Below are 12,766 nucleotides of genomic sequence, written 5' to 3'. Positions count from 1 at the left end.
ATAGTGTCCTGCTTGGCTGGTAAATTACATTTTTCCCCTGATGTAAGCCCATGTGAGCCTGTGCTTAAAACACACATGCACTTGTTTGCCACAAGAAATTAAAGAAGCACCATCACTCCTGATCCACCATTATAGTAGGATATCTTTAATTAAAATGTAAACACTTCTTATAACAAGGATGCAAGGTTTCTGTTAGCCTCTCCCCTCCCCTGTGCCCCAAACCTATCTTCCTCATAATGACATTTCCCAGACTCAGAGGCACTTGTCTTGTGAACAGCCAGGCCTAAGCCACTGAATAGAAGTTGCTCATCTATGCTGTCTGTGGCAGGCTTGGCTAAGAGAGCAGAGGATGTAGAGTGTGCACCTCTGTGTGTGTACTCTCTGTGGAGATGTGAGAGCTGGCAGGGATGGGATGCACACTAGCACCACTAATCTGTCCCCAAGCCTGTTAGTTATAAAGTTCTGGGACTAGTTCAAGCTGAACCTTCAACAACTGACTTCACAAAACATGCAAAAGACCAACAACTCAACAGGCAATGGGACTGGACCCTGAGGGGAGGTCATTCAAGACGCTGAACTTCCACAGTGTGGTCACAATGAACTTGTCATTGCATGCCAAACCTCCAGACTTCCAAAGAGATACCACCTGACGCAGCCACTGCCATGTTTCCTTTGACACTGATCTGCAAAAGAAAACAGGGCAACATATATTATCCCGGTATTATTTTATTTTATTTTTTGTCATTTGTTCATTGCCTCTTGAGCTACCAGGGCTTCAGCAAACTAAGCACACCTCACAGAAGCCAAATTATACCCTTCAATGTGCAACTCTACACAACAAAGGAAACAATGGGTGCTTCTTTTCCACTAGCACTAGCACTACTTTCCTCATTACAGAATAGAGCAGAGGTCCCCAAACTGTGTCCTTTAAGAGATTTTGGACTTCAGTTCCCATGTTGGCCAATTGTCTGGGATTCTGGGAGCTGAAATCCAAAATTCCTTAATGAGCACAGTTTGGCGACCACTGGACTAGAGCTTAGAGGTAACATATTATAAGCAACAGCACTACTTTCTGTTCTTTTTGCATTCCACCTCCCATGTTACCTGTTAGTGGATAAAAATGCATTCTCAAATCTTTTTTGAAGATACTTTTTAAATTTGGAACAATTTGCTACTTTTTAAAGATAGATTTCCCCCCCAAAGAGGAGCTAATGGGAAAGCAATAAATAGTGCAAAAACCTTTTTTTTAAACTTAATGATAATGGTGACTAGTTATTGGGAATAGTTTTTAAAAGCAATGTTCAAAACTCTGTACAAATTGCTTTTACGAAGCCACTTCATTTCGGTTGCGCTTACCCCATTCAATACACAGTTGTGTGTTCGCGAACCGATGACCTTGGGTGGGTCTGTGGGAAGATGAATCTGGAAGATAAATCCAAATGCTTCAACCCTGAAAGGCTAATAAAGCAAAAATAGTGGTTTTGCTGAACTACACACACAAAAGGAGCCCTGGTAGCACAGTGGTTAAATGCCAATATTGCAGCCACTCACTCAAAAACCATAAGGTTGCGAGTTCAAGACCAGCAAAAGGGCTCAAGCTTGACTCAGGCTTGCATCCTTCCAAGGTTGCTAAAATGAGTACCCAGATTGTTGGGGATAAATTATCTTACAGTTGTAAACTGCTTAGACACTGCTTAGGCGGTATGAAGTGGTATATAAATGAAGCTTGTTTGAAAAGGGCTATGCACAGGAAGATGAGCTCTAGAGTTGTGATTACTGCCCCAATGAAACTGTATTGCTTAACCTAGTTCTCCAAAAGAATGACCCATGAGACTAATAAAGAGAGAAGGAGGCAATGAGACAAGTGAAAAGTTCATGTATGGCCCTTGCAATCCTTCCTTATCCTTGCATTTAGGATCAGGAAATTCTATAACTGGTGGCAGAATCCAGATGGCATTTAAAAGTGGCAAGAAACATCCTTCCTGATTTACCTTTGTCAGAAAATGAAAAGAAAAAAAATTGGCATGTTTTGAAGGATGAAGGGGGTGTCCCCTATGTCTATACAGCAGGCCCAGTTCGGCTTCCACATAACCTGGAAGCCGCATATAGTGCGCCTGTGTATGGTCGGGTGCACTGTATATGATTCAAGATATAAAACTGTGTTCATTCCACATTTTCAAGGGAACCAACCTGACCCATACCTCCTGGAGAAATGTATCAGTCTGACACAGTTCTACTGTAGATTTTCATTTCTCCTAATTTTGCAAAGCAGTTCTTTGAAATGCACCAGAATGCATATTTGCTGTTATGTGCCTTCAGGTCAACTTTGACTGAAAACTGTAGGGTTTTCTTGGCAAATAAGGTTTTCCATTGCCTTCTTCTTATGTTAGAAAGAGTATGACTTGCCCAAAGTCACCCTTTGGGTTTCCATGGCTTAGCAGGAATTTGAAGCCTGTCTCCCAGAGTCCACATATAACACTCAAATTACCACACTGTGATGGCTTTCAACACAAAAATGCACATTTAGGGATAAAATAGTTTTTAAATGTTCATTTTGAGGGAAAGTGCATTTAGAAATATATTATATTATGAGAAAATAAGTTTTTTTTCAAAACACATATAAATAAATAATATAGCAGATCACTGTTGAGAAATGGCATAGCAAACTTACCAAGAACATTGTCAGAGGGTGGATGATGGGAGGGAGTCGGGTTGAGGTCCCGTATGGGAAGTGGACAGACAAGAGGACCCTGGAGAAACCCCAAGGGAAGGGAAGGTGGCTGAAACAGGAGGCTCAGCTGTGGCAGGGGCTGGTCTAGGGGAGGGGTCTGGGACACGGGGTAAAAAAGGAGAAGGGGAAGGCAAAGAGGGCAAAGGGGGAGGAAGAGCCAAAGAAGACCCTGGAGTGGAAGGACGCTATGGGATATGAGGAGAAGATTGCATGAGGGGTTCGAGACGTGTGGACGGCCGACCTAGTGTGATGGCACCTGCAAGGGAGGCGGAGAAGTAGTGGGAGTGATGGGCTATGGGAACACGGAGGGCTTCTTCACCAACCACGTTCACCCCACCACCTTGGGACGCTATCAGGCTCATCTGGTAATTGGACCAGGACCCCATTTGCATTGAGACATCCGAGGGCAGTGTTGGCCTGTGGGGCATCGCCCAGGGCCACAGGTGCAAGTCGAGGCAGAGCTGGAAGAAGATGGGTTGGACCCAAAGCTCTAAATCTAGAAACTGTTTAAGTGAACGGACGGTGAAGTAACCACTCCACCACATGGGAAACCAAAAGGGGTTCAGTTGGTGCTAAATAAAGAGGTTGAGCATTCACTCAGGCGTCCTTGCCTCCTTCCGCTGTTATGGAGTTACCTACCAACCCCTCTCCAGTAGGAGTAGCCACGGGCCCCGCAACAAACATATATGAAATAGACACAGATTAGCAATAAAATGACTTGTTCAGTCCTAATTTAGAATGGTAATTTAAAGGTTACTAGTTCTTACACGCATTGTCTTGTCAGTAGAAGTTGTGTACAGGGCGCCGAGTGAATGTTGGAGTCCAGTGATCTGGGAGTGATGACCCACATTGAAATGCTAGAAAAAGAGCAAACATGAGGCTTTTACCATGGGAGGCACTGAAAGTGTTGGATCTTGCATACTCAAGCACTGACTACTTCTAAACTACTTTAGTGAAAAATGCTTGTTTGATCTCAGAGGCAAAAAAAATTGCTTCAGTCAAAGCTCATTAGATTTTTTTAAGGGGAATACCAGCTATGTTACGTGTGTCTTTACAACCTTTCATAAGCATCATTTTATGCTGTACTTTTAAAAGCATGAGTTATTTTGTGGGTGGAGATTAGAGAAGTACCATATTTCTCTGTCTCTCCATGATTCAACTTCTCTCAGCATACCCGGATGCGGTGAAAGCACCCTCCTTTGTTCTCAAAGACATACAGCATCCCGTGGTTGTCGCCAGCCCATAGTTGATTGCCGTGATATGACATAGCAAGGAGATAGGAGTCCAGCTAGTGAAGGAAAAGAAACAATGTCACTGACAGTGGGGAAAATAAGCAAGAGACATTCAAGACACATATATACTTGCAGGTAAGGACTGACTTAGTGAAGACTGTTAACTAGACTCTAACTATTGCTTAGAGCCAACTACTTTTGTACTTTTGTTTCCCATCTACTCAGTATTCGGCTTTGTAACCATTCCAACATTGACCAAATTCTTGAACTGTCTCCTGAGACTGAACAACTCTTATGTTTGATACAGCAGTCTCTGCAGCAAAGGCCCTAACTACAAGTTGACAACTGTCTGAGAATTTAAACATTTTGGCATAGCCACATTTAACATGAACTGCTGTTTGCAAACCAACTTGAATCTCTAGTTTTTAGATGCCAGTTTCCTAGCCCTTAACAAGCCACTGTTTGTGGACAGCTGTTGCTGTTGTTGTGTACTTTCAAGTTGTATCCGATTTATGGTGACTCTGAGTCCCTATTACAGGGTTTTCTTGGCAGAATTTGTTCAGGGGAGGTTTGCCATTGCCCTCCTCTGAGCCTGAAAGAGTCTGACTTGCCCAAGGTTATCCAGTGGGTTTCCATGGCTTAGTGGGAATTTGAACCCTGGTGTCCCAGTATCCCAATCCAAGCATCCAACATTCAAACCACTACATCACACTGACTCTCTAATGGACAGATTGGGGTGTAATAAGAAACCATAATTTAAAAAAATTAATTATTTAATGTACAGTACCATCAAGTACTAAACAAAAACCATCCACATCATCATCTGTCACATGTGTGTGTCTGTTATAAATTAAATTCAAGAGATATTTTTCTCTCCCCCCTGGGGGGGTTTGGCATTTACATTTTTTTAAATGTATACTTGTGCAGATCCCAGTAAACTCAAGCCCTTCAACTCTAAAACAACCAGCCGGCTGAATTTCTGAGTACTCTCAAGTACTACACAGATACACCCCAAGTTCCCAACAGAAGCCAGGAATTTAGTTTGTTTTTGCCACCAACCCCAAAAAAATCAGTACGTAAAACTTACAGAAAAAATAAGGATTTTCATTAGAAAACTCAAGAGAAAGCATCCACATATTCTAATTTTCTTGCTTGCTCCCAAAGAATGTTTGCCTACCCTTACAAGAAAAAGGAGATTCAAGGGCTGTTGCTCACCATTAGCCTCTGGAGAACACTATTGGTTCGCCTGTCAAAACACACTAGAGTTCGATCCTCACTTCCAGAGAGTATAAAGTGCTCATCAGCTGCAAGGGAAAGGACTGCACTGGAATGAAGCTTGCGGCGTTTCACTAGGGCTTGAGCAGCTATGAAAGAAGGGCAAGAGATGATATGCAAAAGCCCAGCCACATACACAAGACAGATCTCATAACACAGGCAATTCATTCAGGTAATACCTCCCAGACAGATGCTCTCCTATTGGCAGGTTTACATTATTCACTTGAGATTCCTCCTGTGACTGGGCAGCAAGTCGAAGCAACAATGCTAGCAGAATTTCCCCTGCAGGGTCTCTGACCAGTTCCTCCCTATTTTCTCACCCAAACTATTATGTAGAGTAGGAAACACTATTCCATAAATAGCAGCAAAGCAATTAATATTCTTCCAGCTGACAGAAGCAACATTAGCAATCAGTATTCCATTGAACAAAATTCAATTCTCAGTTAGGGAATTTCAATTAGGATATATCGGGATGTGAAGGATTCCTCTCCACCCTCTTTGCTTGTTTCCTCTGCCCCTTTCCTTCCCACTGAGGAGCTTACAGATAGGTTGTTTATAAAACCTCAACTTCAGAGACTAGCTGCAGTCACCTACTGTAAGTAAGTCAGCAGCAGCAGCTCAGCCACTAATACTCACAGGAAGGAGCTGTCACTAACCTCGTGGGTCATATACTGAAACCTTCTTGTCATACGTTCCTGTCACCAGAATGTCAGGGAGATACGCAAGGCACAACACAGCTGCTGTTGCTCTAGGATGAGAAGGAAACAATGAGATGAGAAGCCAGAACACACAGGTCACACAGATATATTAGTTATTAAATTTCTAGCCAGCTTAGGCCTTCAGTTACTTCTAAATCAACATGATTAAGCAAGCGGATTGGTTGTGTCTTTTAAAATCATTTTTATAGCTCCATAATACTGTGGACATCTGTTTTTCTCCCAAGTCCCATTATCTGGCCTTTTCAATTATTCTTCGGCATAAAATAAATGGGAAGATAATCATACCACTGATGTCCAATTCTGCCCTCAAGACTGAATAGCCATAGCACATTAAGCCATTTAAATGGCTAAATGGGATTTTCACAGGATTCTGCTCTTTCTTGGTTCACTTTGCTCAGAGATTTAGTTTTCGTAGCTCTTGCTGACCCTCCTTTTTATCATCCTTTTTGCATAAACACCACAGAGATTTGGTTTCATCCTTTCATACTCTGCACTGCTCATGAAAGCTCACAGTGCCTTGAAACTCTTATTCTGAGAGTATGTAGCTAAAGTCCTACATCTGAAAAGATTTTCAGTCTCCGGGTGAATGCTATCAGGAAGAGCAATGGAACACTAGTACCTGATTTCATCAAACTGTTGCCCCTCAGCAGCCATGTCCCACAGCTTCACTGTGCTGTCCCAGGAGCCTGAACACACATGGTCATCTCTTGAAGCCAGTGACCACACCCACCCCTAGGCAGTGAGAAAGAAAAGAGGCAAGACCTGTCACTAGGCATCAGGTCTTTTTCCATCTCTTTAGTAACAATGCAATGTCATTCTAGGAGCATTTAAAGAACATGTTCTACTTTCAGCTTGGTGATCTCAACTTAGTGGTGGACAGCCCAAGATTATATAGAGAAGATCAACTAATTAACCCTTACCAGAAGAACCAACATTTTAATTCACTGTTCTATTCCCTGCGATGGTGAATACTGCTAAACCAATAAGCATGGACACTGAAAGAGTCTAATTCTGTTTTGTTTTTTCCCTCTAAAGGTAATTATATTGGATGCCTCTCTAGCTGGATGTGGGAGATTAGAATGTCCCAGCTCAGGAAGTCAGTCTGAGTAAAAATTGGTGTTCTATTTCTACATCACAGAGCCTGCAGGCCTGGTAGACAATGCGTCAATTGAACTACAAAAGTAGCGCATCATCCTATCCCTGCTTTGTAGGGACTCACTGTCCTTAAGTCAGAAGAAAGAGGGAACCAGCAACAGCTCCAAATCGCTATGTCTTTCCCTAATAACTATTTGTTTTAGTTGTAGCTGCAAAAGGCCATTTAGAGAGGCAATTCAGACTGGTTGCCTCTTACTTTTTAGACGTGTTTCCTTTAGAATAATACATTCTGCTTTGTGAAAAAGGGGAGGATAACAGAAAGCTGGAACCGGAAACAATTCATGTTGTAAATATTACGAACATCAATTTGTGTTGATGTTCAGGGGCTGAGAATAATGTGCTTTTGTTTACTGAACATATCAATATGAATGGATAATTACAACTTGAAAGAAGCCACAAACTCTGCATACCATAGCCATTTAAGAGTATGTGTTCAATCAGAGAGGATTAGAACTTTAACTTTTAAAGGGTTGGTGTTACAGAATTTCCACTAATAATTTTTTTTAACACTCATTCTAGCAAATGGGATATTTTAGTACCCCAGAGTCATGTTTTGTTGCCAAATTCACACAGAACTGAATGAATACAAGTATTTTATGACACTATCACCTCAAGAGTTTTAAACAATGTCCCTGAATTTTAGCTACTGCAATGTACATTTTTTTAACATAAAGGAAAAAGCAGAGACAAAACTTCTCAGCAACTCTACTACATTTGTCACTGGGGAACAGACGGCCCTGAAGGGCACCTTGAAGTCACCCCTTCCAAAACTGGATTAGGGCTGTGGCAACCACACTCCACAGCTCCAATCCACCTTGAAGCTGGTTGAAAATGGACTGGCAAAGAGCCACACCTTTTTGGATGGCAAAAAGCCATCTTTTCCTGCCCTGCCGTGGCCGGAAGCCAGCTTTAAGGTGCTCTGGCAGCATGCAGCGTAAAAATGCTGTGCCGTTGGAACGCCCAGAAGCCGGCCCATGTGTAAATAGCCAGGGCGTGCAGCATATAAACACCATGCTCCGAAGCTAGCTGGATGGTGGTGCAAAAGGGCCATCTGTTTTGGCCCTAAGTTATGTTGTCCAACTTCGTGTAATTTATTAGGGATTGTTTCCCTCAACAGAGACAAATACACTCGAAACACTCTTTTCATTCTGGGTTCATGTTTATTTTGGGACGTGTGTGCCCAACAAGGTCACCAACATAATTTTTTCAGTTAGGAACAAAATTGACAGCATTTTAGGGACACAGAAATGATGTTGGTGACCTCTTTTTATTTTTGTAGCTCTCAGAGTTTGGATATCATGGAGGATGCTTTATTCAGCACCCAGAGACATTCCTGTGGAGATGGGCTATTTTTATTGACATATCCCCACTGACTGAAAGTAGCCCAGAGGTCACCCAATGTGAGCTTTTAAAATCCATCCAGATGAAGGTTATACTGTTTTTACTTTACACACTACTTACAGTACCCTATTTTTAGATATTATCTATTTCCAGGAAAGGATCATCATAGACCAAGAAATCACAGGTTCTTGTTACCTTATGTGTGCCATTGCGCTCTGTCCCCAGTGTCTTCACCAGCACCTTCTCATGTGCTCTTCCTAGCTGCCTTAGGTCCCACAAAACAACATTTCGGTCCCGAGAACCAGACACACATAGGTCCCCTCCCTAGGTAAGATGACAAACTAGAAGGGATGAGGCAATAAAGTAAAAGCATGCATTCAAATACCAAACTCTGCCGAAAGTGACATTATTGTATGCACACATCCACATTACTTATTCTGAACAAAACAGCTGGAATAATTTGGCTAGAACTTAGGCTAGTCAAAGGGCAGGAAATTCAAACAGAGGTAGTATAAGGAAGTTTTGCTAGGCAAAGTACAGCTTGTGGAACACCTTAACAGAATAATTTGCAAATTGACTGTGACAAATCATGAGTGCTAGAATCTTTTTTAAAAACCCATCAAGCTACATGTCATGGCTAATACTTTGCTCTCAGAGGGCTACTGAAAATCATCCCCAGCTGACAAACTGTTATGGGAGATAGGATCAGCCTTCTGTTCTGAGACATCCAAAACACAACACAACAAAACAAAACATGGTATTTAGGAACAGAACCTTCCTTCAGCTGACCATTTAGCTGCATACATTGTGTGTTTTAGCACTGAGATGTTCTACGAAGAAGGCAGGAACCTCCTCCTTACCACCAGACTTCACAACTGGCTAGTTAAATGCTAAAGAGCCTGCTCTGTCAAACCATAATACTGTAGAAGTGAAAGCAGTACAAAAAGAGAATGGTCTTTACCTGAATGAGCAGCACAGAGTCAACTGAGGCAAAGTGTCCCTCAGTAAGGGAAAAGTAATCTATGTCTCTGCCATTTTCTGCCCATTGCTGAAGGTGTTCCTCTAGGTCAATGCAAGCAGCAGGCCAATTAAAATCATCATCTGCTGAGACATGATAGGAGCATCAGGTCATGAAGCTCTCCCTTTGAACTATGCAAAACAACCTGAAGCAATCCAGACCAATTTATATACTGGTTCTGCATGCGCATACCAGTTTTCCACATAAAGGTCCTCAGAGTAGTTTACACAATTCAAGTCACAATAAAAACATAAAAACTAACACATATATTTAAATAAAAAATAACACACCTGTTAAATAACCACAACACATGCTATCAATTCTAGTCTCTTTTACTTTGGGGACTGAAAATGTATTGTCTTTTAAACTACAAAGCCAATGCTCAGTACTATCAGTTTGCCAACATTTCTGAGTTCAATTGCAACTTTCTAAAAATGAAAGGCACAGTTAAAATAATTTAATCCATATTCCACGCATATGCTTATGCACGTTTAACCAACCTTATTACCTCTTTAACTTCCAGAAAAAGAAACAGGAAGCCCATACTTTGCTTGTCCCCGCCAATACTTTGATCTGCTAAACAAAGGCCAATTCCAAATTTGTTGAGGCAAAACCCTATCAAACACATGAAAAGCTGCTTTGGAAAAGCTACATAGTACTTACATTAACGAGAATGCAGGTTATTATAGACTAAAAAGAAACTCACCTTCCACAACCGGATAGCAGCTGCCAATCTTCTTTAGCAGGCGGATTCTCCAAGTGACTTCATCCTGAACAATGTCCCTCAGTGTCTTGCAGACCAAAGGAAGGACGCCCAAGACAAACCTGGCCTGCAGGTATGAACAGATCTTCAAGATCAGCTCCAAAGGCAGAGATAATAGTCCTGAAGCTGTCTCATCGCTAACAGGAGACCTTTTTAGGTCCAGAGGAGGAGACCTGTTTTCCAGCAGCTGTGACCTATCTCCTATTGAGAGAGACTCAGGAGGCAGGCACTTAGATGCCTGACTGGGCTGCCTTGGAGAGCCAAGAACACGGTCAACATACTCCTGGGCCTGGGCATCCGGATCTGGGCTGTTCTCTGTGTCCAAGTCATCATCGGAGCCTTGTTGTTCGGTATCAAAATCTTGATCAGGATTCATAGCTACACAACGGATACAAAGGGGGTGCAAGTAAGAAGGTGTAGAACTAGAAGCATGTACTGTTTTGGTATCAGTCTAGCTTCCCACATCCTTCACGAGACAACAGAGCCTAGAAACATAGGCGATATCATTATTTATTGGCGCAAGCTGCTGTGCTTTGAAGCCATAAACACCTAGCTGTCACTTTTTAAATACAAATATTAGCAGGAGCAACTTTGAGGTTTGGCAGACATTTGCCAAGAGGAAGAGAGAGGCCTGTCTGTGCCAAGTGTCCTCCTGCCAAGCTCCCCACGTTTCTTTTACTATACCTCCTCTTCCTTTGCGGATTGTAGAATACAGTAGTGTTCTTGTGCAGTTTAATCATGTTTTACGATGTCCATTTTGTAGCTTGGGAGGGAGGGAGGGAGGGAGGGAGGGCTGGGTCAGGGTTTTGTGAGTATTATAAACTCTGTTGTGACCCGCCTCGATCCCCAAACGGAAGAATAACTACGTTGCTATTGCTATTATTATTATTATTATTATTATTAAAACGAGAGCCAACCCTCCCTTCTGGCTCTCCGTTCCCAGAGTCCCCCAGCCAGGATGGCCAGCTCTGGAAACTGAGGAAGAAAAAGGAACCGCGGACACCTGGAGAGTTAACCCTGCTTGGGACGGCTCTGGGATTCAGGGAGCGGGAGTTCGTTGTGGGCGCGGAGCGGGGCAAACTCCAGCTCCCAGAGCCCTGAGCCATGCAAAGAGTCGAAGCGGAGTGCGGAAGAGGCCCCAGCATCTGACAGGAAAGCGCGCCCCCACTGCCGAAGCTGGCCTCCCTCCCGCCCGCCTCACCCGCCGCAGCTGCCCGGACGGAGCCCTCTCTCTGGTGGCGCAGCGGAGACGGCCTCCCTCCTCCGAGCAGCAGCCAGCTTCCGTGCTGATGGTCGCTCCCGGCCGTCTCCAAGGAGCAACGACTACTTCCGGCGCGCCGCGATGACGACACGAGCCCGGCCTCCGTAGTACCCCGTTCTACTCCTGGCTCCAGCCAAGAGAGAGGCCTCCTTTACAGCTACAACGCCGCCCTCCCACTTTTACTGCCCCGTTGCATTCTGGGTCTTGTAGTTGAGCGAGGCCTGAGAAGTCCAAATGTCCCTCCTTAGACTGCAACTCCCAGGAGGCAGCCTGAGCAGTGAAGCGGAGGAGCGGCGCTAGAAGAGCGCATGTAGTGTGCTAATCCCGAGAGAGAGCTTGCGTCAAAGGCGCCGCAAGGTCCCTTCGTTCGCACATGCTCCCCAGCCTCTCCAGCCTGACTATTCTCCTCCACTAGCCCTCTCATTAAAACAGAGACTTGGACTACATTTCGCATGCATGAGCAAAAGGCACCAACAGATCAGATACCAAGCCAGCCATCCTCAAATTATGGTTTTCATAGACTGTAATGAATTGTAGCGCCATTGAGACTGACGGAAGCTGTCTAGGAAAACCCATGCCTCCTCCGCGGTGGAGCCAGAGCCCTCACCCATTTCCCAGATTAACCCAACAACCCAAGGATTCTCAGAGCAACTCCTAGCCTCGATGTATGGCTTCAGAACACTCTTCTGCCAGCAGGCTCTCCAGTCTGTACATTTTAACATACAAGAAAGAGTTCAACATTTAATTAAAGCAGCATTAGATACACAGAGAAAATATTGTGCTCTCAAGAACAGAAGTATCACTCCAGGTGTGTTTGACAAGCCCTTGATTGTCAGGGACCAAGGTGCTGAACTTGTCAGTCAGCAGCAGGAAAAATGATATTTACTGTATTATTGGTTCAAGACAGCCAGGCCAAAAGCCCCATGCTGCCGCCGATACTAGAGTTAGAGTGCACAGTAACCACATGCTCCCTGACCCTAGTACACGTGGGCGCATCCATGACTGCGCAGCCCCGCCCACACGGGGCACACATCCATGACGTGTCCTGTGTGATGTGTCCAAACTGTTTGTTGCGCAGGACATGTCACCATGCTGCTGGAGGGCGATTATGCACAGTGCATCACTGGCATGGCAACCACACAGCCACACCAACAATGCAGAGGAGAAAGGGGTTGCCCCTTTCTCCTCTTTAGGGTTGGGGTGCCGGTGGGCATGAAGCCTCAAGGGCACCCCTTTTCTGGGCCGCTTCTCTTTGGCCTGGAAAAAATGCC

At 44.0% G+C, this 12,766-nt stretch overlaps 1 protein-coding gene across 5 annotated transcripts; it reads right to left on the bottom strand.

The window, feature by feature from the left end:
• Nucleotides 1-129: 129 nt before the first annotated feature.
• Nucleotides 130-11,533, bottom strand: FBXW9 (F-box and WD repeat domain containing 9). Of its 5 annotated transcripts, none has more exons than XM_042449313.1 (11): nt 11,436-11,533; nt 10,178-10,612; nt 9,415-9,557; nt 8,649-8,777; nt 6,577-6,689; nt 5,895-5,986; nt 5,179-5,327; nt 3,906-4,019; nt 3,499-3,588; nt 1,357-1,458; nt 130-683 (listed from the first exon to the last, which is right to left on the bottom strand). In XM_042449313.1, the coding sequence occupies exons 2-11, from the start codon at nt 10,608-10,610 to the stop codon at nt 606-608; spliced, it is 1,443 nt and encodes a 480-aa protein (XP_042305247.1). In that variant the 5' UTR covers nt 10,611-10,612; nt 11,436-11,533; the 3' UTR covers nt 130-605. The 5 variants fall into 5 exon arrangements, 4 of the variants coding, with proteins under 4 accessions (XP_042305247.1, XP_042305250.1, XP_042305248.1 ...); XM_042449316.1 differs by having other exon boundaries at nt 1,357-1,422; XM_042449314.1 differs by having other exon boundaries at nt 9,415-9,554.
• Between the last annotated feature and the right edge of the window lie 1,233 nt (nt 11,534-12,766).

The sequence above is a fragment of the Sceloporus undulatus genome, chromosome 2, assembly GCF_019175285.1.
Source record: "Sceloporus undulatus isolate JIND9_A2432 ecotype Alabama chromosome 2, SceUnd_v1.1, whole genome shotgun sequence".
Lineage (NCBI taxonomy): Eukaryota > Metazoa > Chordata > Lepidosauria > Squamata > Phrynosomatidae > Sceloporus > Sceloporus undulatus.
This window is presented reverse-complemented; position numbering and strand designations above follow the sequence as displayed.